The 27,266-nt window shown below is 35.9% G+C and overlaps 1 protein-coding gene across 4 annotated transcripts; it reads left to right on the top strand.

The window, feature by feature from the left end:
* Positions 1-321: 321 nt before the first annotated feature.
* LOC128232090 (uncharacterized transporter slc-17.2-like) lies at positions 322-18,674 on the top strand. Of its 4 annotated transcripts, XM_052945442.1 has the most exons (13): positions 322-390; positions 9,507-9,652; positions 10,691-10,762; positions 11,159-11,556; positions 11,763-12,002; positions 12,339-12,426; positions 12,695-12,790; positions 12,957-13,096; positions 13,369-13,524; positions 13,707-13,839; positions 14,371-14,521; positions 15,106-15,196; positions 15,461-18,674. In XM_052945442.1, the coding sequence occupies exons 3-13, from the start codon at positions 10,693-10,695 to the stop codon at positions 15,638-15,640; spliced, it is 1,743 nt and encodes a 580-aa protein (XP_052801402.1). In that variant the 5' UTR covers positions 322-390; positions 9,507-9,652; positions 10,691-10,692; the 3' UTR covers positions 15,641-18,674. The 4 variants fall into 4 exon arrangements, with proteins under 4 accessions (XP_052801402.1, XP_052801404.1, XP_052801401.1 ...); XM_052945441.1 differs by lacking the exon at positions 322-390 and having other exon boundaries at positions 9,295-9,652; XM_052945443.1 differs by lacking the exon at positions 322-390 and having other exon boundaries at positions 9,296-9,652; positions 12,957-13,084.
* Positions 18,675-27,266: the final 8,592 nt, after the last annotated feature.

The raw sequence follows: 27,266 nt of genomic DNA, 5'->3' as shown, positions 1-27,266 counted from the left end.
AACATTTCTGAAAAAGTTTAAGCCAATGAAAAACATTCATCGGATTTGCAGGCTGGTGCTAAAAACCTGGTATATGGTACTTGGTATCCCCAGGTATCCGGTATCACTTTCTGATACCGAATTATGTTGATATCAGGGTTAATATCAGATGATAATTTCAAGTATCCACGGTCCGTTATTAATTGCTTTTTGACAACCAATGCATACTTTAAATAACACGGTATCAACATAATCGGGTATCATAAACTGTGATAACGGCTTTTCTCGATATCGATACCTGGTACCGGGTTTTAGCTTATCCGGATAATCCTTTGCGGTGTCTTCCGGTTTATTTCCGGGTTATAACGAAGTATAATAATGGCGATAAATTTGGACTAATTATCGTTCCAGGTTTGTTATTATTTATTTATTTTTATTAGATTTGTCATTTAAATGAGTTTATATTACATTATTGTGATATAATTAGAATGCCATGAGCTATAAATCGCTTGACTGTTTACCTGGACAGTTTAGTTCTGGTGGGTGGGGAAGATGGTTCAAAGACTGCGGTTACTATTCTTATTGGAGTATTATTTCAAAATATATTAAATATTAAATATACAGTTGTAATATTTAGCAAGAATTCAAACAAATCAGGCATTTTCTTTGGGTTTTCTTTTATATCTTCAAGACACTTATGTCTGCAAAACCCGGCATTGCCGTCCCTGGCAGACAAACCAAATTCAGTCTCTTGACAAGCTTATAGAAAAATGCATGCTATTTCAGAATTTTAAGACTAAGATATTTAGCTATATTTCAAACAAAGCATGCATTTTCTTTTACTTTTATGTCTTCAAAACCCAGTATTGCCGCCCCGGCAGACGCTTATGTCTGCAAACCCCGGCATTGCCGTCCCAGGCAGACAAACCAGATTGAATCTCTTTTCAAAATCATAGAGAAACGCATGTTATTTCATAATTTAAAGATTAAGTTTAAATAAAATGGTTAATAAATAAAATCGTGTGAAAACAGAGGTTCGCGGTCAATTAACTAAATAGCTAAACAATCATATTTTTTTACAGAAATTCAAATCTTAGTAGCTTCTAGTCTATTTTAAACATTCCCGAAGAGTCATAGTTTCGAATCCAACACTGGCCTGGGCTAAATATTACACTAGCTCGAAATGATGACATTTTGTACTATTTACTATAAGCTATGTTTGTGTTACCCACTGTTTAAAATTGCTTGTTTGTTGTTTCGCATAAATGTATTTTTATAATAAATAAAAAAAAAATCAAATGATATTTTCTAAGTATCGAATAAGTCATGTTACGGATATAGCGTAATAATTCTACATTATTCCAGCTTCCAATTTTCACAGGTAATTTGTTATTTCTAGTTCTAAATTTTATCATATATCGCAAGAGTATGTAAGGTGTCTGTACAAGATAATTTTCAAATTCAAACTTTTCTTTATACAATCTATAATTTATACATTTTCTAGAAGTATTTATAGTAGAAAACTATTCATTAATAAAGAGATCGGACAATTTTTGAGTCACAGATACTGACATGACGGACATTTAATTGAAGTTAATTGTACAATTGTATATTTTCTTTGAATGATGTGTTGTTAGTGTGGGTAATTCAATCTTAAGTAAGCTTTATCCTCGTAGAATCATAGAGTTAGCACCCTCAATTTGTACACAATCCATGCGATTACATATATTATTGGCATAGAAAATATAACTTTATACAGAGTATATATAATTTTCTTGTATCGGTTTAATACAAAGAAATAAAATGATCGTAAAACATGAATTCTTTATACGTCGATTTTTCAACTGCGTGCAAAAACATATTATGAAAATCGTTCACTTATGAATCAGTAATATTTCTTTGGGGAGTCTTTATGTTCATTAACCTTTTGTTTTTAGTTGAACTAAATTGGAAATAACATGTAGAAGTATTTTGATTTAACCGGATTGAACAAAGTTTAATTTCGGGGCTCTGGTGTATACTACATTGCCATCTTACGTTCAAACGGAAAATCATAAATTTTGGTTTCCTTTTTAATGCTAAAATTGAATATGTTTATTTTACTGCAAAACATTCAATTTGTATTGTTTGCGAAAAGATATTGATAATTTCTTTGATATTTCTTTTACAATTAAAGATATGAAATTTAACTCTTATTTATATGTTTAGGTAGTCAGCTAAAATATACACTAGTTGTGATTTTTTTGTGCATATGGTGTCACAAAGGCCATAAAGGGGACAGGATATGCCTCGAACGTATAACTTTGTGGGCGTGACTACCAAATTAAATCGCAATATGCCAGAATATTGCCCTCAGCCAATCAGAGAGAAGATTAAAAAAAGAAAGGTCTGCCGGATCGTTTGGGGAGGGGCTTACCAATCTCTTTAGTTTCCGACACATTTCAACTTAAACTTCATGTTTTGTACTTTTCGGATTTCATTTAAAACCACATGTTTTATTCAATTATAATATAAAGCTTGAGCACATTTTAAGAATTTTGATACCAAACACGTCCTTTTTAGCTATAAAATGGCAAGTACTGTTTTTCAGTCCGATTGGCAGACATGAATCAAATGAAATCTTGTGAATCTTGTGCATCATTATCGCGTCTAATCAAAAACATGGAGGTTTGTATTGTTTGAAATGGCATCAATTTACAAAAATAAAATACTGAAGGTTTCAGTTGCCCTTTTGCTAGGATACAATGTACAATGTTATTCATTAATTAGTATATTAATTAATTATTTCGTTCGATCGTTCGTTGGTTTCAGCCGTCTGTCATCCATCCATACATCCATCTATATTCGTTCGTTCGTTCGTTCGTTCGTTCGTTCGTTCGTTCGTTCGTTCGTTCGTTCGTTCGTTCGTTCGTTCGTTCGTTCGTTCGTTCGTTCGTTCGTTCTGTTCGTATCACTTACTCACTGATTTATATCCGTTACTGAAATTGAAAGTGCTGTTAAAAATTTAAAAAAAAATAACAAGGCATCTGGCGATGATAAAATAATAAATGAATACCTGAAATATTCCTTTGATATTACGAAGATTGTGTATCTTAAGCTATTTAATATTGTCTATAAAACTGCAACTATACCCGATAATTGGACAATTGGTGTTATTAACCCAGTGTATAAAAATAAGGGTGATATGTGTGATCCCGCTAATTATCGCCCAATAACACTGCTTAGTTGCTTTGGTAAGCTATTTACTACAGTTTTGAATAATAGACTATTAAAATTCATTGAAAAGTACGATATGTTAAGCGAATTTCAAACTGGTTTTAGACCAGCACATTCAACAGTCGATAATATGTTTGTTTTGAATATGCTTATAGAACACATGTACACATCTCGCAAGAAATTGTTCTGTGCCTTTATTGACTTAAAAGGTGCATTTGATTCCATTAATAGAAACATGCTATGGTTTAAACTACATGGACATAAGATACAAGGAAACTTTTTAAATGTTGTTAGGAACATGTACGAACAAGCAAAAAGCTGTGTTAAGGTGAATGGAATTAAGTCGGACTATTTCCCTTGTTGTGTTGGGGTCCGGCAAGGAGAAAGTTTATCTCCTTTACTGTTTTCATTCTTTGTAAATGATTTGCATCAATATTTTCTAAGTAGCTTGGTTGTAAATGGTATTGTTATTAACAAACATGAACATGATTACAGGTTAATTGATTTTTTAAAGTTATTTGTACTCCTTTATGCGGACGATACTGTTATATTGTCTGAATCTGCTATAGATTTACAGAATGCACTAAACCTGTATGAGAACTATTGTTTACAATGGAATTTAACTGTTAATACCTCAAAAACTAAGGTTGTCATTTTCTCTAGAGGTATACTAAACCACCATACGTTTTCTTTATGTAATGATACAATAGATGTTACGGAATATAAATATTTAGGAGTTATTTTTACTAAAAGTGGCTCGTTTTGTAAAACAAAGGACTATGTTTCAAAACAGGCAACAAAGGCAATGTTCTGTTTGCTTAAAAAGTCAAAATATTTATGTTTATCTATTGAGTTACAAATAGATTTGTACAACAAAATTATCAAACCTATATTACTATACGGTTGTAAATGTTGGGGTTTTGGCAACAATAACATACTCGAAAAGGTCCAATTGCAATTTCTAAAATATATATTAAATGTTAAAAGTAGTACGCCAACATATATGATATATGGTGAAACGGGTGTTAAGCCTTTACAAATAGATATAGATTCACGTATGGTCAATTACTGGTCAGGTCCGCCCGGTTAGCTCAGTCGGTAGAGCGTTGGACTGTTCATCGGACAACCCGGGTTCGATTCCCGGGCGGCCCAGGTCACTTCTGTTGTGATTGGTTATGAAATCCTTTCTACGACCATTCGCACTGTACCACTGCCCCTAGCATGTACAGAAGTTGTCAGTTCCTTGCAGAAGTGAAGGCACCTAGTTAACCGCCCAGGATATGTGTGAGGTGGTTGAACTGTCACTCTGGGACCCTTCAATGTGCTCACGCCGGGACCCGGAGTATAAACTACTAGCAACACCACCAATTACTGGCCCAACTTGATCGTTCGATCATGTCATAAACTCTCAATCTCAGTATACAACGTCACATTGAGTAAATTCCTGTATTCTGCCAATGTTAGAGGTAATGACTTCAAATGGATTAAACATGTTAAGAATATTTTCATCAAATGTCGTCTTATTAATGTTTGGCAAAGCCACGAAGTTCCAAATAAAAAATGGTTACAAAAGAGTGTTAAGCAGAAATTGTCTGATTTGTTTTCAAACGAATGGTACACTCTTCAAGTAAATGTGTAAATTATAGATTGTTTAAAGAACGTTTTGAATTTGAAAACTATCTTGTTAAAACACCGCCAAAATTATTGAACTATGTTAAACGATTTAGAACAAGAAACAATCATTTTCCTATTGAAGTAGGTAGTTGGAGGAATATAAATAAATGACAGAAATTGCCACCTCTGTGATTCAAATCGTATTGGTGATGAATTTCATTATTTGTTAGAGTGTAGTTATTTCACTAACGAAAGGCGACGTTTCATTGATAACTGTAATTTTAGAACTCCGATTATATTGTCATTTAAACGTGTTATGAAATTAAACCCAGAATGTATTATGTTTTCAAAGTTATGTAAATTTATGAAATGTATCAGTAAAAAAGTCAATTATAGAATATAATGTACTGCTCTTTATACCATGATGCTAATTATTATTATGATTGAAGTTCATTTTTCAAAGCCTCTTTATGTGTAACTGTATAATATGTTCATTGCAATTCTCATTTTGTCATGCATGTATGATATGAGTTTACTGAATAAACTTGAAACTTGTTACGGGGCTACACTTTAATGTGAAAATATATGAGATCTGAACAATAAAACGTTCATCGCAAAATTAATTGAGGTAAAGATACGTAACTTTATCAATATTTACATAATAGATAATTGTTAAGTCGTTATTAGATATAAAGGAAGTCTTGAACTGTCATACATTTCACAGTTAAACGCCATAATTATCATGACGTGATGAAAATCATGTCACACAGCACTGGTAAATGGATTCAATTTCTTAAAAACCATTTGAAATACATAAGAAATATTCAAAATATATTTCACTCGCGAACATGATAACTTACATTCTTACTTGTGAACATTATTAATTATGGTGATCAGTGGGTGAAACTATTTTTTATCTTAAGCTGAAATAAAAAGATAGCCTTAAAATTGTGAAAACTTATGTGACAGAATGTTTCAAACAACAACAGCAATATTTTGTTTTAAATTACAACCAATTATAACTGCATGCACATATTTTCTATGGGGTTATTGAAAACATTCTCAACATGTAGCATGTCATCCGAGTTTTTAATTTTAGTACCAGACACAGTACAGCCTTAAGCTGACATATTTCCCGTCAACCAATTTTTATATGACCAGAATTTAAGAATTTAAGAACACTATCTGTAAGCGGTGCTTTATGATCTTTACCGCCTTTCCGGTCTATGAACAGTTGGGTGCAGTAAAACACCATGCCGCATACGCGTGAAACATGGAAAACAATCTAGATGTACATATGAAGTGTATGGTACAGTTTTGTTATCAGTAATTTGCACATTTATATCTCATTTTTATGCACCCAGCATTCTTTGTGGAGATGTACACGAGCCCGCTAATTCGCAATATTCTTGTATATAAATAGGATAGTCAATAGGAGTGGAATAGTAGCAGTTTTTGTACTTTTATATGTTGAAATAAGGTAAATTGAATTGAAAAGTACCTTGTTAATTTAATTTCAATGATGTTGATTTAATGTCAAAATGCTTAGAAAGATTCCAACACTTAGCAATCGGTACATGAGCTATGACAAAGTGTTAAATAGAAGTTAATAGCGTAAATTGCACAGACGATACATTATTTGACGGGTCTTTTTAATCATAGCAAGTTGTATACTGTTCGTCACTTAGATTTTGGCCCTGTATCCCATTGCTTACGAATGCACTTGCTGAGTAAAACTGTCATATGCACTTCATAGTCATGGCATCCTAGTCATATATATACCTGAATATCCGGTAATTCCACCAATGAAAGATTATAAGTATCTTCCGTGGCCAATCGTGTAAGAAATGTTCATCCCAACACGAGCGTAGGTTTTTTGCGAAAACGAGGTTTACTGAGTTTCAGCAGTAAAATCTGCTCGAGGGTTGGGATGAACCTATCTTACATGAGCGCTCTCACCTTAGTTAAACAAAAAATAGTAAAACTGTTTTCGCTGCAACTCTAGTGCGAAGTGAACATAATTCGCGTATAAATATGTGATGAGTTGTAGTTGTCAAAGATATGCGCAGAGTGATTTAAAATATATATGTGAAAAGACAAATCGTTCTTTAAATAGTTCTGGGGAGAGTGCAGCATTATTTCTTGAATGCAGCATGAAACCTTTTTTGATGACATTTAAAGCGAGAAATGTTTTATTTGGATTTCAATTATAGACACAATATGTATGCGAAAAGCTACAGAAACAAGCTCAGTAGCAAAAAGTTTAAACATAAACCCGGTTTAATGGCACAGGGTAAACTCCAAAGACATAGAACATAAAATCACAAACAAGGAACATGGAAGAACAGCACAAAACTCCACAAACAGCACAGTGCATACATACTATATATATAAAAAAACTAGGTATGTTTATCAAGAATTGTCAGGTACCGCCTTGGAACGGTCAGTAAAATGTAAATTTACTGGGGGTTTAAACCAGTTTATGTGCACAAACCTCACTCGTATCCCAACAATCCTTAATAAACATAAAACGCAAAAGGTAAATCTTATCAAAGTATGCATTAACTTGAGGAAACTTAACAATAAAACAAATAATAATAAACTTATAGGTAAATCCCAAGAACGTCTATGATTAGAGATCCCAACTCTATCTGCAGACGGAGGAATACAATTCAGAGCACCTAATGCAAAAACTTCAATAATACGATGCAGTCATTGTTTGAAACTATAAACATCACACACAGTCTGCCTTATAAAAGGTTTAAAACTGTGTGATCATAGAGTTTCATAATAAAAAGCATCATTGTACTAAAACTGGGAACAAATAAGGAAAACATTATTAAAAATAAAAGCGACATGTATTAGTTAATCTTTCCTTCCAAATGATTTGAAAATGTAAAATATTTGAAGAAAATGATGTCACAAAAGGTAGTTTCATACGGGTGATAAGGATTTCCAGCATGGCCAAATGTTGGGATCTACTTATCTGGGGTAGGACAAATACTCATCTTCACCCTAGTCTTTCTGCTGACCTTTGTCACACACTCTTGTTTTATGCTGTACGATATATATATTCATTATATTGATATTTATGCGAAAAGTTTACCTCGTTGGACTTTTTTGTACACTAAAATGTGAACCCCCCCCCCCCCCCCCAACCATTTTTATTCATATCCGCTGAGGAGAAATGTAACTGCTGAATATGCGTTTATATTGTTTGTAATAGTATTGTTCTTGAACATTTTCAAACCTCTTCCTAACTGTTACACACGATATATTGTTTGTGCTTGAAGTTGAATTATATTATTTTATAGGTATTAGGAATCGTCTTCTCTAGATATGGTATTGAAACAAATATGCTGTATTTCTTTTCTATTTTGATTCAATTGAAACGATTTTTATGGTTTGCTTATTGTACACGTATTACTATTACGCAACACATTATTATGGTTGTGCATGTTTTGTCTTTGTATATAGGATGTACATTAACTCATCTGAAGTCCAGTGTGTAACAGCATGCTTGACAATGACAAATTCTGCATTTATGATATTTGTATAAACTTTTGTATAAATGTGTGTATAAATGTGTGTATGAAATGTTTGAACATTTTTCAATTATGGATGAATGAAATAAATATATGGTGGTGATCGAACCAATCTGTTAGGTAATCGGCCGACAAATATTCCAAAAACACCCTCACTACTTCACTGACCATCAAATGGCAAAGTTTCATCCACACTAAGTAACACGTCGTTCTGAGGTTTGATGTTCAAGACATCCTTTATTTGCGGTCGTCATTTAATTATATTTGTTTTGCAAATTAAGAAAATCAGTTGTTTTTAAATTGTTGAATATGGTCTGTGTATTTCCTGATGCTACGCTTCTACGTACTGGTCACGCCATATACACATATCGATAACCCGTTCATAGCATACCAGCCTTACAAAGAGCACCACACACGATGTAACGCTTGTCAATCTTCCTCAGTAGAGTAGGGGGCACGTGTTAACCAGTGTGATTGGGTTAACTTCACACTATAGACTGTATTGATTAAGATGCATGTACGACGCCACCAAACAAGACGACGCCAATACCGGATAACACCGACGAATTGTATCAGAGGATAAATTGTGCAACCGTTCCTAAACTTCTTTGGTTCCGACCGCATGTTACGTTCAAGGTTCAATCAGTTTTATAATATGAAGCTTGAACAACTGCAAAAAAAAATATTTCACAACCAATGTCAGTTCAAGAGAAAAAAGCAAACCGCAATAACTTTATTTATAACGTCTTCACAGGCATGTATCTCAGAATATATTGGCTACCAGCATGTGACATATTCCAAAATAAATGTTACATGTATGTTCACGAGTTTCCCTATACTTTTTTTTTTTTATTTCCTAATGCTTTTAAAGTACGTTTGCATTGAGTGTATGAATAAACATTAAAACCCTAAAGCTTCTATATTGATCAAAAAGGTTAAATTATTTTTTGTTGAAAGAATTATCACTGTTGTGCTACCAATGAAACTTAATTCTGCAATAATATTACATGTAATTTCTCAACTATTGATTTCTTCATAATCACCATAGATGTCTGATCAAATGTAAAAAGTCTCAACTTATATGTTTGTTTCAATATAATGAAATACGACAGTTCTCTCCATGTACGATTATTTCGTTGCATGTATACGCAGGAACATTCTGCAACCATCTACATGTGAAGGTCGTTCTAGACAAGAGCAGAAGCACGTGTTTCTTAAATGTGATCAGGATTGTGAATAACGACGTCTGAGAAAAGTGTGAACATGAAGTAAAGGATAAAGAACAACTAAAGTGACAGGTAAGGAAATTCGACTACAGTTATGTATATATTAGTGTTGTACCGATGATCGATTATAATCGACAACTGATCGGAAAGGCCTACGTCGGCGACAATCGATAGTGAAATTTGAACAACCGATTATAGAAACAAGGGACGTAACCTCTAGAGACTTATTTTCTTTTCCTGATTAATGCTAGTTTATGTTGAAATGTTAAGGTGTTACTTCGTTTAATTATCTAGTCATATTTTTATCAAATCAGTAACTTACTGCAGTACCTTACTATAAATTTTCTTTGTAATTTAACTGCTAAAGGATTTCTCAACTTCTCATGTTTGTGGTTTAAAAATGTGTTTTTAAAACATGCTACCGTTTACTTTATACCATGTAAGAATTTAGTTTTCTCATTTTTCTGAAAGAAAATGTTCTTGTGAAAAAGAAAAAAGAAAATGTTCTTGTATAAAAACATATAGAATATTCAACTGTTAGTTGTGCTTGTTACTGACTGATTATTAAAAAGAATCTGATATCTCTATTTGTGTTTAATTTACACATACAATACTAAATGTAAGACAAAAATTAGAGCCTGTGGTCTCATGTTCCGTAATTATAACTTGTTAACAATTAAAGATTTTTGCGTTCTGAATATATAATATAATTTATACAAAGAAATGTACAAACAGCAATATTGTAAGGGAACATTGGTGCTTAAAACTGGTGCATGTACTGTATCTGTTTGCCTGATATATGATGACCAAAGATAATTAAATAATGATTAGATCGATTAATAATCGATCATTGATCGGTTTCATTAGCCGATTATCGATAGTGATTTTTTGTCCGATTCCCAACACTAGTATATATGTTCCTGTTGTATGTTGTTTATAAATATATTCAAATAGCGACTGTACTTAAAATACTAATAGTCTACTAATTTTTATCTTCAAATCATTGGATCTCGAATTGTTTCAAGAGGTCTCTTATTCTTTGAAAAGCTCTACCAATAGTTAAGGTTTTGTAGATTTGGCGTTCCATACAATACGAGTTTTCTCTTGCAGGAATGGAAGCAAATGAACAGGTATTAGAACAGCTGACGACAGGTTATCCACCGTATCGAAAGAAATATAAAGGTAAAATAATGATAAATGTTAATATATGTAAATAATTTTAGTTGGATTATTCTTATAAACCTAAAGGGACAGCTGTGGAGTTGAGTCCATAGATAATATACTGTCATCTAGCTAATGTCAATTTAGGGGTTCTTAAGTTCAGGATTGATCTTGAAATCAGGATTAACCCTTAACCCTGCTTTGGACATAAATATATCATACTCAAATCGGATTTTTCAGGACTGACAATAATAAACTTAGAACCCCTGAAATTTATTCCATGGTGTGGATTGAAATGATAAATGAAGCTTCTTTCAGCTGAAAGAATGCTGTATTTTCATACCATTTTAAATTGTTCATGCAAGCGGTCTTGCAAAAGATAAACATGAACATTATCTCGTTTTGCTATTTGTGTAGACAAACATACGTTTGTATGCTCGGCAAGATGGCGGACCGTATACCTCGTGTACATAGCCTACGCCCTTCTGTATATACACCGGGTCAACCTCAGTCTAGCCGTGGTCTGCATGGTGGACTTGGATGTCGAGGAGGGCCAAACAACAAACAACAGTAAGGACAATGCTGTGGCTGGAAATCGTACATCACTACTTATAGATGATAGATATGAAACCATTAACAAATTCATCAATACTACAGATGAAAGTCATACTTCATGGCCAGTTGACATGGTTAATTCTTCAAAAAACTATATCAGAAGTCGGCTTAAAACAAAAGATGATAACTTAACCACAGAGGCCACTAATACGCCTCTGGCAAAAATCAGTTCGTGTAGCTCTGGAAACGTCAAAAGAAAGGTGTGTGATTTTTTTTATTTTGTAAGTTATAGAGTACTTTTATAACGTTTGACCGGTGCTCATTGTTATTTTTTTCAATACAATTCTTTACTTTTAAAAACATACAACAGTTACTATGTGTGTCCATGTATGTCATTAATGACATCATTGTTCATCAGGCTATGTTATATCTGATTAAATGTCTACAAATTTATGCTTCCTTGCAGGGTCCAAAACCTAATATACAATGGAGGAAGTCGCTTATTTCAATTTTGCTATCTTCGTATTTTTATGGGTCATTATTAACCCAGATCCCAGCAGGAACCCTTGCAGACATATTCGGCGGAAAACATATCATGACGGGGGCAATGGTTTTAACGGCTGTTTGCTCTCTCCTAACGCCTGTGTGTGCCAGAACAGGCATTGAATGGGTGTTTGTCTTGCGCATACTTATCGGGTTTGCTGGGGTAAGAATATCAATCAGTAAGTGTATCCTTATTGCTAGCTTCATGGTGTTAATTCACGCTAACGAATAATTAATATTTGTACCAACGATTGATTTATTTATTGCTTGATGTTTGTTAACGTATCTCATAACAATATAACTATATATATACTAATTAATTAGGTATATCATTGACGTATATTGATGCGCCCATGGCCTTAATGCATTTGTTATAAACTATTCAAACTATAATTTCAGTTCTGTTTATAACCTTGTTTTCAATGCACGATATAGATATTGGAACATGAGTATACAACCATGACATGGCATTATACTGCACACGTATTTCCTTTTCCAGGGATCGGTTATTCCTGCTGGTAATTCCATTATAACCGCTTGGGGACCACCAGCCGAGCGTCCAAGTATGCTGACAGTGGTGTATACAGGTTGGTACAGTGTTAGGTGGTAACAAATGTAATGACCCTATAGTTTCCAGATATTAGAAAAATGTTTCAAATGTCTCAAATTTCATATGCTTCAATGAATGCAACGACTTTTATCAATTTTGTTTACGCTGTCTCTTCCTTGTGACCATTATACTCTCTTTTCCGTAAACTAGACTAATCTTGTCTCTGTAGATATGGATTTTAAATGTGATGGTACGCAGTGCACATAACATATTGCCAGGAGTTGCTTTCCTTTTTATATTACCAGGTTTATTAGTTGGTGCTGTTGTATCAATTCTAACTTCTGGATTACTTTGTGAACACGGCTTTGCTAATGGGTGGCCTTCTATATTCTATATACATGGTTAGTAATGTAGTTATTACGTTTTTCATCATATACATGACCTTCTTGAAACGCATATGACATATTTACTTGTATAGCAAGGATGTGTAATAACCAACAAAACAATGGAAAATACAGGGAAGAGTAATGGATTGAACCAGTCACAACTTCATTTTGTGTATTTTAGGTGTTCTGGCAGTTATTTTTGTGATAATGTGGATTTTTGACGGGTACAGTTTACCCAAACACCATCCCAGAATATCGAAAGAAGAGTTAGAATACATAATTGAGTCCAAAAGGCTAGTTTCGTCTGTGGTCCGTATGAAGGTTCTTATTTGAAACAATAAATCATTACTATAAACGCGGTCAACGCCATTTTTCGAAAGAAACAAGTTTAACGGAATCCTTGTGTAACAGAAAACACTGATAGCGAACAAATAAAACAAAATCAAATATTTATCAATATATATGTATTTTTTGTGATATACTTAAAAGTGTAAAGAAAATCGCTGTCACATTAAAGCAAAACAATTCAATTATCCTATAATGAAATTCAATTATCCTATAATGATATAGGCGAAATGTCATTTCACTTTCAGAAAAAGGCTCAAGATATGCCCTGGAAAGGCATTTTGACCTCAAGGCCGATGTGGGCGTGCTTTATTACGCATTTCTGTTTCAACTGGAGTTTCTTCACTGTCCTCATCAATGTGCCATTATTTCTGAAAGAAGTTCTCAAGTACGACATTTCGTCAGTAAGTAAAAGTACCGGTATTATGAAATAATTATTTTGCAAACACTCAATTTATATACATGGTCAGTTATTATTTGATTTCAACGGACAGCCAAACTCTATTATACAAATTGTTGTCTATGAACTTGCAACATGGGCATACTTTTTTATATCATATTTCACTTGGTTATTTCGTATTTTCAGAATGGCGTCTATTCCGCACTGCCATACATATTCGAAATATTTAGTGGACTTGCCTCGGGAAAAGTTTCAGATGCCATATTGAAAAGGAAGTGTTTAAGCCATCTTGTTACCAGACGTCTTTTCCAAACAATGTGTATGGCGTCTTGTTTGTTTTTTTCGTATGATATAAACAAAAGTTAAACTCAATTATTATTTTTAGATGAAAAAAAAATCATGTTGTGTATGATATATTCTCACTTTAGGTCCAACGTATTGAAACTAAACCATGATATAATGTACCACACAACCTTTTTACTCGACTGTATATTGTAGGTAAAATTTGTGTGTTAAACTCAAAAGGTATATTAAATGGTCTCTGTTTATAAGCATTGTCCATAAGCGATACAGTCGAACCCCTTTGGCTCCAACTCGCTTGACTCGATTTCCTCGTTGGCTCGAACTGGATGCCAAAGGCCTATTTCTTTCTATCGAAGGTACCTGGGAGTTCGAGACAACGGGGTTCGGCTATAATTATCATATCGCACAATGGTGAAACACGAGTTAAGATTGCAATGCCGTCTCAATCAACGAACAAACATAAACAAACTTTCAATTAATACGTACAACGAACGCTTTTTAACAACATGTCAACGATAACAATAAAAAACCATTATACAATCAACAGGTTCAATAGGATGTGAAGTATGTCTGATCTTTGCTGGCTATGTCACGTGTGAGGCACGTCATTTTGCTGTGGTGCTACTGTGCTGTTCAAGCGTTTTCGGAGGCATGTCGTGTGCAGGATACGTTGTAAATCATCCAGAGTTTTCCGGACAGTAAGTTTGAGAGTATATTGAGTAAAACAGTAAAATTCTTTATCACACTTAAAATCCTTCTATTCTATGGGAAGAATGTTAGTTTAAACTAATTCGTTTCACATCCAGTGTGACGAAAGCTGATGTCACATAGAATCACATTCTAGCCTGTTTCCTTTGTGGAACCTGTACTGATACCCATTATAGGAGTCCATGACGTGTACTTAATAGCTAAATGAACGAAATAGAACCCTTCCATGGTTATATAGCTGTGATACTTACCCGTTTTCAGTTTGTTTTCGATTTTCTTGCCAATGCATCGATGATAGCTATGTTTAAATGTCAATTTTGTCATTTTTAACTTTTTTAATCGGCGTTTGGTACAAGACAAAACCAAAAAATAAAAAGACAAAATGATAAAAACAAGCGTCCGATGGCAATGAAAAAGAGCCGATTGCAAAATTTCTGGAAACCAGAAACAAACAATTTTTGTTACGCATTACCGGTTATTCTGATATCAACTGTTTAAAAAGAACTAAGCGACTGAGTTGATATATTTTAACTATCTCTATAATACGTTTAGGAATGCAATACACTTGTTTCAGATTTGCAGGAACTACGTTTGGAATAACAAACGCAGGAGGCGTAGTTTCATCCATATTGGCGTCAATGATCGCCGGCCTTTTAACACCTAAAGTATGTTGAAAGAGAAAGAATGTAACTTCTGACTTTTTCGTAAGAATGAACCAATTCTTTAGTCATATTGCTAACAGTAATAACCGCTGTCCATACTTGTGTGCGACTTAAAATGTTTGTTGTTTAATCTCTGTTAGAGATGTAGCGACATGCATATTTCTTTTTAAAATATAAAGTGATGTTACCCCATATGGAAACTGGAAACAGATAAATGTCATACAAGTTTCCTCATTTGGCATTGTTTATATTAACGTTTTATTTCAGGGTCTTCAAAGTGAATGGCAAGTCGTGTTTTACATCGCTGCAGTTGTTAATTTCGTCGGAGGGTTGTCATTTTTATTCTTTTCTGATGTAACATTGCAACCATGGGCACAAGGCAAACAACAAACTTTCGAAATTGAAGTGGATCCGCCAGAAAACGAATTGCAACAAATGCAGGCGTAGTAGCTTTTCATTATACAAGTTTAGTTGCTTCAGAAAAATGACAAGCTAATGCCAGTTGATGTTAATGTAATCATGTTCGAAAGAGTTAAATAGCCCCAAAGTTCTGGCTTTACTCGGCGAATGGATGAGAAAATAACTTTGTCATATCAAGAGCCTCGTTTTGAGCTTTTGTTATCTATTCCAGTTCTGACTTTCCTGTTTATTTTTAGACAACAAAAGATCCTTGTATTTCTTTAGTGTTCAGTGTGTTTGACGCAGACCTTCCGAGCTCATGTAAAGATAAACTGACCGAATGTAAGGGACTCCTTTTTTCTGACACTTCTCACACGTTCTTGTTTAATACGGTATACCTCTTTCGTTCGATATATCTGTGCACTGAAATAAAACTTCTAACATGAAATCAATTAATAAATAATTCCGTTGAGGAAGATTGTAACTGTTGAATATGCGGTTAGTTTGTTTGTAATGGAAGTGTTCTTGAACCTTTCAAAACTCTTCCGGGCTGAAGCGCGCGATATTTGGTTTCTGTGTTTTTAAACATTAATTAAAATATTGTAGTTTTGTCATTTTCATGTGAGATAGAGGTTTGTGAGTTGATAACTTGCTCTGTGTTGCTCAGCATCAAGTGTTTACCTTAGTTTTAGAAGAATTACAAGTTCGGAATTTGTATACTAAACACATATTTGATTTTTATTGCTCATGTAAGGATTCTGGATCTAGTTTAAGTCCATCAATGACTAATGTTTACAGGTTAATTAGTTATAATTTATTTGCAGTTCAATGCGTTTCCGTTCAAAATCATGCTCTCGAAAGGCAATACATCTCTCACTCCGGCACATATCACATATTACTCGTTCACAAATGAGTTTCACTTAAATGTACATTAGCTACTTTCTACTGTATAAATTTGTAAACATTTTTATATTAAAAGGACTGTGTGTGACACGCCTAATATATAATTTAGATTAGTGAATATTGCTTTTTTGACACTATTGTTGTACATTTTGGTATAGTTTGTCATAAGAAAGAAAATTTACGTTTTGGGATGCATAGGTGGCAGTATTGTAAGGAATGATGAAAAGGTCATACAATAAGAAATTCTTATAAAACAAACCTCTGCGTTCATTTTTGTAAAAAATGCAAAATAAGATCAGGGAATTGCGTTTGTCCCGGTTAAATGACGATATGCGCCAACGTGGGACTTGCAGCCTCGTTCTGGGATTGATGTTTACGAAATATATTTATAGAAAACGACACCATGTCTAAACGTCGCTTTTGTCTTAGGTATTGTACAACAATACAGGACATATATCCTTAAACGTTAAACCATACACTTTCAGTTAATTTTTGTACGCAAGAGCGTTATATTGAAAACATGGAAACAGTAACTAGCACATGTCCTTCGTATCATCAAGGCGATTTGAGCAATATCGCCAAGCTTGATTAGCAGTGAAGACAAAACATTGGTATAAAGGCCGATCTCTTAAACCCTTAATTGGCATGGTCATTTAAATGTACCCAAAATAATTGGAATGTGTTTTATGTCACTTGTCTAACAGCCAGTAAATGCAAAATTACGGGGACTGTTTATAGTTCCCGGCGATATATCCGATATGACGCGTGTATAGTGTCATCAAGTTCACACCTATGGCATTAGGGGTCGTTGTAAAAACAAGACAGACGAAGATGACAGTTGTAGGCAAAAAGTGTATTAATTTATTATTTCAACAAAAACATCGAATATTCGAATACCTATTTTGACATTCGAATACCAAACGTTCGATCGAATATTCGAATATTCGAATATTCGTTTGCATCCCTAATAAGAATGGATAAAACCCATTGAATTTCTGGCCCATTCCACATCGTTGTTAAACTGTTTGCGCGAACGCGATCGTACATCCAAGTTCTAAAATGCAAGTGGAGAGATGTGTTCATAAACTTGGCAAGGGATGGAAACGTCTCGCAGACATTTGTATATTAAGTCCTCAATTTGCTTATTTGTTTGCTTTAATTTATGAAAATCATGAAGGTTATGTCACGTTTAACCTAATGTTTAGAATCGACTTCTGTAGATATGGTATGGAAACAAATATGTTGTATTTGATTTTCTATTGTGATTCTATTGAAATGTGTTTTTTTATGGTTTGCTTACTATTACTCAACACGTTTTTATTCTTGTGGTTTGTCTTTGTATATATGATGTACATTATCTCTCATATAGTCCAGTGTGTAAAAGCATGCATGATAATGGAATATTCTGCATCTAAGCAATTTCTATAAGCTATTATTAAAAATGTGTGCATAAATATGTATAATATATTTGAACAAAAGTTAACTTCCTCAATTAAGGATGAAAGAAGTAAATATAATAAGTTAGGGGTTAGTAGGTGGCCCGATATGGGATATACGGGGCAAAGGAAACCATATCGTGAGACATGTTTAATGTTTCATTTATTCATCGTAACATTCATCGGAATCGAAAAATAGACGCCATTTTAGTACGATATAAAGTTGGTGACCCAATATAGAAAAATACGGGTTCACCGCGTGACCAGTCCTGGACAAATGGCGTTGCGTAATTTATGTTAGTTGAAATCTAGAGGAAAATAGAATAACTTTATTTATAACGTTTTTACAGTCATGTACCTCATAATATATTGGTTACCAGCATGTGACATATTCTAAAATAAATGTTACAATGTACGTTCACGAGTTTCCCAATACTTTGTATTTATAATTTCCTCATGTCTCTAAATTACGTTTGCATTGAGTGTATGAATAAACATTTAAACCCTAAAATTAAGTTTCTTTATAAATCAAAACAGGTTTAACCATTTTTTGTTGAAAGCATTCTCACTGTTGTGCTACCGATAAAACTTAATTTTGCAACAGTATTACATGTAATTTCAAAACTATTCAAAATAAACATAGATGTGTGATCAAATGTAAAAAGTCTCGACTTATATGTGTCTTCTTTATGTTGCTAAACTCGAAGAGTATAATAAGAAAGCCTAATTGTTATGATGGGTACAACCAGTAAAATCAATGTTAATAACTTCGGTAATTCAAAACTTACTAGACCGCTTAGGCCTCACCAAATTAATAACTTGTTGATCGGATTTCCCGCACCTATTTCTTCAGAAAAGCAAAAAAATATTTTTATTTTTTCATCACTTGCGCCCGCACCATCTAAAAACATTAGTTATTTTTTTACGTGCGCTAATTTGTTTACTAGAATGTAGCCTATTCCCTTATAACCGCGTTTTCCGATCGCAACAATTATCAAAGCACCGGCTAGTTTCAATCATGCAGCTGCTCTAATTAGAGTCAATGAACGATATAGACCCGGATGCAAGCGTCTAGATGATCGAGGCTAAAACATTTATTTCACTTCCTGATTCTTGAAAATTACGTGAACAAATGACAATCCTACCACCATTTAAAGTTTGATTAAATTTTGGACAAATTTGTTTGTTTTAATTTGGCTCCCGCTAAAAGTAAACGTATATATACTGGACAAGAAGTGCTGAATTTCATCGTGATTGACAGTGATTATCCAAAGTTTGAATTTGATTCGGACATGTTTGACGGGAATTCGGATGACCGTTACAGTGAAAAGACAGTTTCCAATCGGTCATTTATACCTACTACACCTGTCCAGATAAAAACTTCATGTGTGCGTTTAACTTCTTTGTTGTTTTGCTGTTGATATAGCAAATATGATGTAGTTTTTGTATTATTTGTTTCCTTCGAAAATATACATTTAATGATTCATGTTTGTTTTTATTTTGCTACAGATCAGATATAGTGTTTATTTAACTCATATGCAATGCATGTACAGTAATAGAAAAATAAAGTTTGGCCAAGAAACGAGCACCACTTTTCTTGTGTTATCATCAAACTGTTTCAGTAATGCATACTACATTATACTACAATGAACATTTATGTATAATATTGCTTATTAAAATTCCTCCAACACAGCAGATCATGAAATTCCTGTCCCCATGAGGCAACGAGGGCGTGCTCGTGGTGGAGGCCTTGGTCGCCGATGAGTCAATGTTCGTGGACAGTAGGATGACGCTAAAAAATAACCTGACTGACATTCCTATGTGCTTCATGCTATCCCATGAGTTTTACCACACAAAAACATCAAACAAGCCGGATTGTATATATTTTGTAAATATTAGGTAAAAAGGAAGAAATATTGTTTCAGACTTTTCTTGAAATATTTTTTTGCTATATATGAAAATTGACAGAATCAGTATTTGCAGAACAAAAGAAGTAAAAGTGCCTTTTATATATATGTTTATGTTTTTTATTACTTGTCTAAATTTGAACTAGATATCTAAGAAAAATAAGGAAAATCTGCAAGTTTAAAAGGTAGGCGTTAAATTCTGAGAAAGCCTAACATCAATCTGGTGCTGGCTGGAATTTTCTGTGACATATTTGGTGCTGAAATGGATTACAATACGGTGTAGGTTTTTTTGTAAATTTTCTTTTATTTGATTGCAAATGCCTATATTCATTTTGTGAGTTATTTTTCAAGTCACCTTGTCTAGTCATTTCCATGGCATGAGAGTATAAGTATCTACCATGGCCGAGAGTGTAAGATAGGTTCATTCCGACCCTCGCGTAGGGTGTTTTGCGGAAACGAGGTTTACCGAGTTTCCGCAAAACACCCTGCGCGAGGGTCGGGATAACCTATCTTACACGAGCGGCTTTGGTAGACGCTTTTTCTCCCACCTCAGTTAATCAAAATTAAGTAAAAATGTATTTTTTTGCTGGAACTCTTTTGTGCTTAGTGAAAATAATTGCGTACGGATATGCGATAATTCGTGGTTGTCATTGATATTCGCGCAGTGATTCAGAGTATGTAAATGGTCTGATCGGTCTTTAAATAGTTCTAAGAAGAGTGAAACATTAGTTCTTGAAAGGTGCGTGAAAACTGTTTTCTGGTGACATTTGAAGTGAGAAATAATTAACTAGCGTTCTAAATATTGCCACCAGACAAGGTTTCCATGATGCGCTACAGACGACAGACTTCAACAAGGGAGGTAATTACAATATGGTGACCATTAAAAGAAGTTCCATACGGGCATTTTATCTTCGCCCGTGGGCATGATAAGAATCTCTAGCATGGTTAAATTAATGGATCTACTTATCTGAGGTGGGAGAAATGGCAATGTATTTTAATAGAGAATTTTTTTAACCAAGTTTTCCAAAGGAAAAGTGGAAAACCTAGTTAATAGATTTGGATATGCCATTGGGCAGGCAGGTGGCTGTGACCATTGGCGCTTGTGTCCAGGCTTTAACTTTGCCATGCATAGGGTATTTTGAAAAAAAAAAAAATCAAAAAGGTTTTTAAAAACTGGAAAACTGTTGTTTTGAGTTCTCTCATTTATTAAATAGTTTAAAGAAATACATTTGCTTGATCTCAGATAGCATTTGTTTGATCTCAAATAGCATTTGTTTGATCTCAAAACTAATATTTGTATAGAATTATCTTTAAGTGTCATCATTCTTTCACTGAATGTTATCCTTGTACTGTTTACAATATCATTGTTTAGTTAATAAGTGAATAAAATGTGAGCAAAAGTGAGTTAAATGACTATATATATTTGTTCGCTCTTCGCTCGCTCCTCTATTTTGCTAAATGCAAAACAAATATTTTAATAATTATTTCGCTCGCTCGCCCCATTATTTTTTGGAAAAAATCCGATGAACAAATTATTAATTTGGTGTGGCCTTATCAATTATTAAACTTAAACCGAGTATAATAACAAGCTCCTGGAGATGAATGTCGCTTCATCCGCCCATATCCGGTGTACGATGCTTCCACAGTATCTTACTTTCTAAAGTTGTCAGTAAAGCACGGCCACAGTATTGTTCTTTCTTACGTTGTCGATAAACCCGGCCACAGTAATGTGCCTACTGACGTTGTCAATGAACCCGAACCCGGCCACAGTAATGTACTTACTGACGTTGTCAATGTACCCGGCCACAGTAATGTGCCTACTGACGTTGTCAATGTACCCGGCCACAGTAATTTACTTACTGACGTTGTCAATGTACCTTGTCCATGTACCCGGCCACAGAAATGTACTTACTGACGTTGTCAATGTACCCGGCCACAGTAATGTACTTACTGACGTCGCCAATGTACCCGGCCACAGAAATGTACTTACTGACGTTGTCAATGTAGCCGGCCACAGTAATGTACTTACTGACGTTGTCAATGTACCCGGCCACAGTAATTTACTTACTGACGTTGTCAATGAACCCGGCCACAGTAATGTACTTACTGTCGTTGTCAATGTACCTTGTCTATGTACCCGACCACAGTAATGTACTAACTGACGTTGTCAATGTACCCGGCCACAGTTATGTACTTACTGACGTTGTCAATGTACCCGGTCACAGTATTGTACTTACTGATGTTGTTAATGTACCCGGCCACAGTAATGTACTTACTGACGTTGTCAATGTACCCGGCCACAGTAATGTACTTACTGACGTTGTCAATGTACCCGGCCACAGTAATGTACTTACTGGCGTTGTCAATGTACCCGGCCACAGTAATGTACTTACTGACGTTGTCAATGAACCCGGCCACAGTAATGTACTTACTGACGTTGTCAATGTACCTTGTCAATGTACCCGGCCACAGTAATGTACTTACTGACGTTGTTATTGTACCCGGCCACAGTAATGTACTTACTGACGTTGTTATTGTACCCGGCCACAGTAATGTACTTACTGACGTTGTCAATGTACCCGGCCACAGTAATGTACTTACTGACGTTGTCAATGTACCCGGCCACAGTAATGTACTTACTGACGTTGTTAATGAACCCGTCCACAGTAATGTACTTACTGACGTTGTCAATGTACCTTGTCAATGTACCCGGCCACAGTAATGTACTTACTGACGTTGTCAATGTACCCGGCCACAGTAATGTTCTTACTGACGTTGTCAATGTACCCGGCCACAGTAATGTACTTACTGACGTTGTCGATAAACCCAGCCACAGTAATGTACTTACTGACGTTGCCAATGTACCCGGCCACAGTAATGTACTTACTGACGTTGTAAATGTACCCGGCCACAGTAATGTGCCTACTGACGTTGTCAATGTACCCGGCCACAGTAATTTACTTACTGACGTTGTCAATGAACCCGGCCACAGTAATGTACTTACTGACGTTGTCAATGTACCTTGTCAATGTACCCGGCCACAGTAATGTACTTACTGACGTTGTCAATGTACCCGGCCACAGTAATGTACTTACTGACGTTGTCAATGTATCCGGCCACAGTAATGTACTTACTGACGTTGTCAATGTACCCGGCCACAGTAATGTGCCAACTGACGTTGTCAATGTACCCGGCCACAGTAATTTACTTACTGACGTTGTCAATGAACCCAGCCACAGTAATGTACTTACTGACGTTGTCAATGTACCTTGTCTATGTACCCGGCCACAGTAATGTACTTACTGACGCTGTCAATGTACCCGGCCACAGTAATGTACTTACTGACGTTCTCAATGTACTCGGCCACAGTAATGTACTAACTGACGTTGTCAATGTACCTGGCCACAGTAATGTACTTACTGACGTTTTCAATGTACCCGGCCACAGTAATGTACTTACTGATGTTGTCAATGTACCCGGCCACAGTAATGTACTTACTGACGTTGTCAATGTACCTGGCCACAGTAATTTACTTACTGACGTTGTTAATGAACCCGGCCACAGTAATGTACTTACTGACGTTGTCAATGTACCTTGTCAATGTACCCGGTCACATTAATGTACTTACTGACGTTGTCAATGTACCCGGCTACAGTAATGTACTTACTGACGTTGTCAATGTACCCGGCCAAAGTTATGTACTTACTGACGTTGTCAATGTACCCGGCCACAGTAATATATACTTACTGACGTTGTCAATGTACCCGGCCATAGTAATTTACATACTGACGTTGTCAATGAACCCGGCCACAGTAATGTACTTAATGACGTTGTCAATGTACCTTGTCAATGTACCCGGCCACAGAAATGTACTTACTGAAGTTGTCAATGTACCCGGCCACAGTAATGTACTTACTGACGTTGTCAATGTACCCGGCCACAGTAATGTACTTACTGACGTTGTCAATGTACCCGGTCACAGTAATGTACTTACTGACGTTGTCAATGTACCCGGCCACAGTAATTTACTTACTGACGTTGTTAATGTACCCGGCCACAGTAATGTAAACCCGGTCACAGTAATGTACTTACTGACGTTGTCGATAAACCCTGTCACAGTAATGTACTTACTGACGTTGTCAATGTACCCGGCCACAGTAATGTACTTACTGACGTTGTCAATGTACCCGGCCACAGTAATGTAAACCCGGTCACAGTAATGTACTTATTGACGTTGTCAATGAACCCGGCTACAGTAATGTAAACCCGGCCCCAGTATTGTACTTACTGATGTTGTCAATGTACCCGGCCACAGTAATGTACTTACTGACGTTATCAATAAACCCAGCCACAGTAATGTACTTACTGACGTTGTCAATGTACCCGGCCACAGTAATGTACTTACTGACGTTGTCGATAAACCCAGCCACAGTAATGTACTTACTGACGTTGCCAATGTACCCGGCCACAGTAATGTACTTACTGACGTTGTCGATAAACCCGGCCACAGTAATGTACTTACTGACGTTGTCAATGTACCCGGCCACAGCAATGTACTTACTGACGTTGCCGATAAACCCGGCCACAGTAATGTACTTACTGACGTTGTCAATGTACCCGGCCACAGTAATGTACTTACTGACGTTGTCAATGTACCCGGCCACAGTAATGTACTTACTGACGTTGTCAATGTACCCGGCCACAGTAATGTACTTACTGACGTTGTTAATGAACCCGTCCACAGTAATGTACTTACTGACGTTGTCAATGTACCTTGTCAATGTACCCGGCCACAGTAATGTACTTACTGACGTTGTCAATGTACCCGGCCACAGTAATGTTCTTACTGACGTTGTCAATGTACCCGGCCACAGTAATGTACTTACTGACGTTGTCGATAAACCCAGCCACAGTAATGTACTTACTGACGTTGCCAATGTACCCGGCCACAGTAATGTACTTACTGACGTTGTCAATGTACCCGGCCACAGTAATGTGCCTACTGACGTTGTCAATGTACCCGGCCACAGTAATTTACTTACTGACGTTGTCAATGAACCCGGCCACAGTAATGTACTTACTGACGTTGTCAATGTACCTTGTCAATGTACCCGGCCACAGTAATGTACTTACTGACGTTGTCAATGTACCCGGCCACAGTAATGTACTTACTGACGTTGTCAATGTATCCGGCCACAGTAATGTACTTACTGACGTTGTCAATGTACCCGGCCACAGTAATGTGCCAACTGACGTTGTCAATGTACCCGGCCACAGTAATTTACTTACTGACGTTGTCAATGAACCCAGCCACAGTAATGTACTTACTGACGTTGTCAATGTACCTTGTCTATGTACCCGGCCACAGTAATGTACTTACTGACGCTGTCAATGTACCCGGCCACAGTAATGTACTTACTGACGTTCTCAATGTACTCGGCTACAGTAATGTACTAACTGACGTTGTCAATGTACCTGGCCACAGTAATGTACTTACTGACGTTTTCAATGTACCCGGCCACAGTAATGTACTTACTGATGTTGTCAATGTACCCGGCCACATTAATGTACTTACTGACGTGGTCAATGTACCTGGCCACAGTAATTTACTTACTGACGTTGTTAATGAACCCGGCCACAGTAATGTACTTACTGACGTTGTCAATGTACCTTGTCAATGTACCCGGTCACATTAATGTACTTACTGACGTTGTCAATGTACCCGGCTACAGTAATGTACTTACTGACGTTGTCAATGTACCCGGCCAAAGTTATGTACTTACTGACGTTGTCAATGTACCCGGCCACAGTAATATATACTTACTGACGTTGTCAATGTACCCGGCCATAGTAATTTACTTACTGACGTTGTCAATGAACCCGGCCACAGTAATGTACTTAATGACGTTGTCAATGTACCTTGTCAATGTACCCGGCCACAGATATGTACTTACTGAAGTTGTCAATGTACCCGGCCACAGTAATGTACTTACTGACGTTGTCAATGTACCCGGCCACAGTAATGTACTTACTGACGTTGTCAATGTACCCGGTCACAGTAATGTACTTACTGACGTTGTCAATGTACCCGGCCACAGTAATTTACTTACTGACGTTGTTAATGTACCCGGCCACAGTAATGTAAACCCGGTCACAGTAATGTACTTACTGACGTTGTCGATAAACCCTGTCACAGTAATGTACTTACTGACGTTGTCAATGTACCCGGCCACAGTAATGTACTTACTGACGTTGTCAATGTACCCGGCCACAGTAATGTAAACCCGGTCACAGTAATGTACTTATTGACGTTGTCAATGAACCCGGCTACAGTAATGTAAACCCGGCCACAGTATTGTACTTACTGATGTTGTCAATGTACCCGGCCACAGTAATGTACTTACTGACGTTGTCAATAAACCCAGCCACAGTAATGTACTTACTGACGTTGTCAATGTACCCGGCCACAGTAATATACTTACTGACGTTGTCGATAAACCCAGCCACAGTAATGTACTTACTGACGTTGCCAATGTACCCGGCCACAGTAATGTACTTACTGACGTTGTCGATAAACCCGGCCACAGTAATGTACTTACTGACGTTGTCAATGTACCCGGCCACAGCAATGTACTTACTGACGTTGCCGATAAACCCGGCCACAGTAATGTACTTACTGATGTTGTCAATGTACCCGGCCACAGTAATTTACTTACTGACGTTGTCAATGTACCCGGTCACAGTTATGTACTTACTGACGTTGTCGATAAACCCGGTCACAGTAATGTACTTACTGGCGTTGTCGATAAACACGGAGACAGTAATGTACTTACTGACGTTGGCAATAAACCACACGCAGTGCCGTAGCTACACTGAGGCACACCGAGGCAGCTGCCTCGGTGTTTTTTGAGCATTTAACAATTAAAATAGCTTTAGAAATAATTCTTTTCGACTAACTTCATTTGCCTCAATGTACAGAGACTATGGACCAAAGATACTCCAGAATGCAGGAAATCTCTTCTTGCAAACAAACAAAATCAATCCGGGGGGGGGGGCATTACTCCGGGCTTTCTTGAGTTGAACAATTACGAAACATAAAATTACAGCCACATAAAAAATACTCTCAAATGATATTGCAGTATACTCTTATGACACGCCGTTTGCTCAGATATCCCAATCCTATGATTATGATTTGAAATCGCATTGTTCAAAATAACATTGATAAAGAAGAATTATTGTGAAAACGTCAAAAACCGACCACATAGCTTCATATCATAGGTTATCGGCGGTTTTATATCATACTGTATGTATTTTTCAGGAATTGACGTTATGAACAGTATTAAATTGTATTCATGTATAACTTTCATGTGGGAATATTGAAGGGAGAACAACTAGGCATTCAATAAATCATAGCAACTTGCGATTGTT

This window comes from Mya arenaria, chromosome 4 (genome assembly GCF_026914265.1).
Source record: "Mya arenaria isolate MELC-2E11 chromosome 4, ASM2691426v1".
Taxonomy (NCBI): Eukaryota; Metazoa; Mollusca; class Bivalvia; order Myida; family Myidae; genus Mya; species Mya arenaria.
Note: the sequence above shows the minus strand (reverse complement) of the source record. Positions and strands in the feature narration are given on the sequence as shown.

What these genes read in the sequence shown, in the direction of transcription:
- LOC128232090 (XM_052945442.1), top strand. Translation starts at nt 10,693, where the DNA reads ATGGAAGCAAATGAACAGGTATTAGAACAGCTGACGACAGGTTATCCA. An exon ending in GCTGACAGTGGTGTATACAG is followed by an intron (nt 12,427 to 12,694) that starts GTTGGTACAGTG and finishes TTATATTACCAG; the next exon opens with GTTTATTAGTTGGTGCTGTT. An exon ending in ACGTCTTTTCCAAACAATGT is followed by an intron (nt 13,840 to 14,370) that starts GTATGGCGTCTT and finishes TACAATCAACAG; the next exon opens with GTTCAATAGGATGTGAAGTA.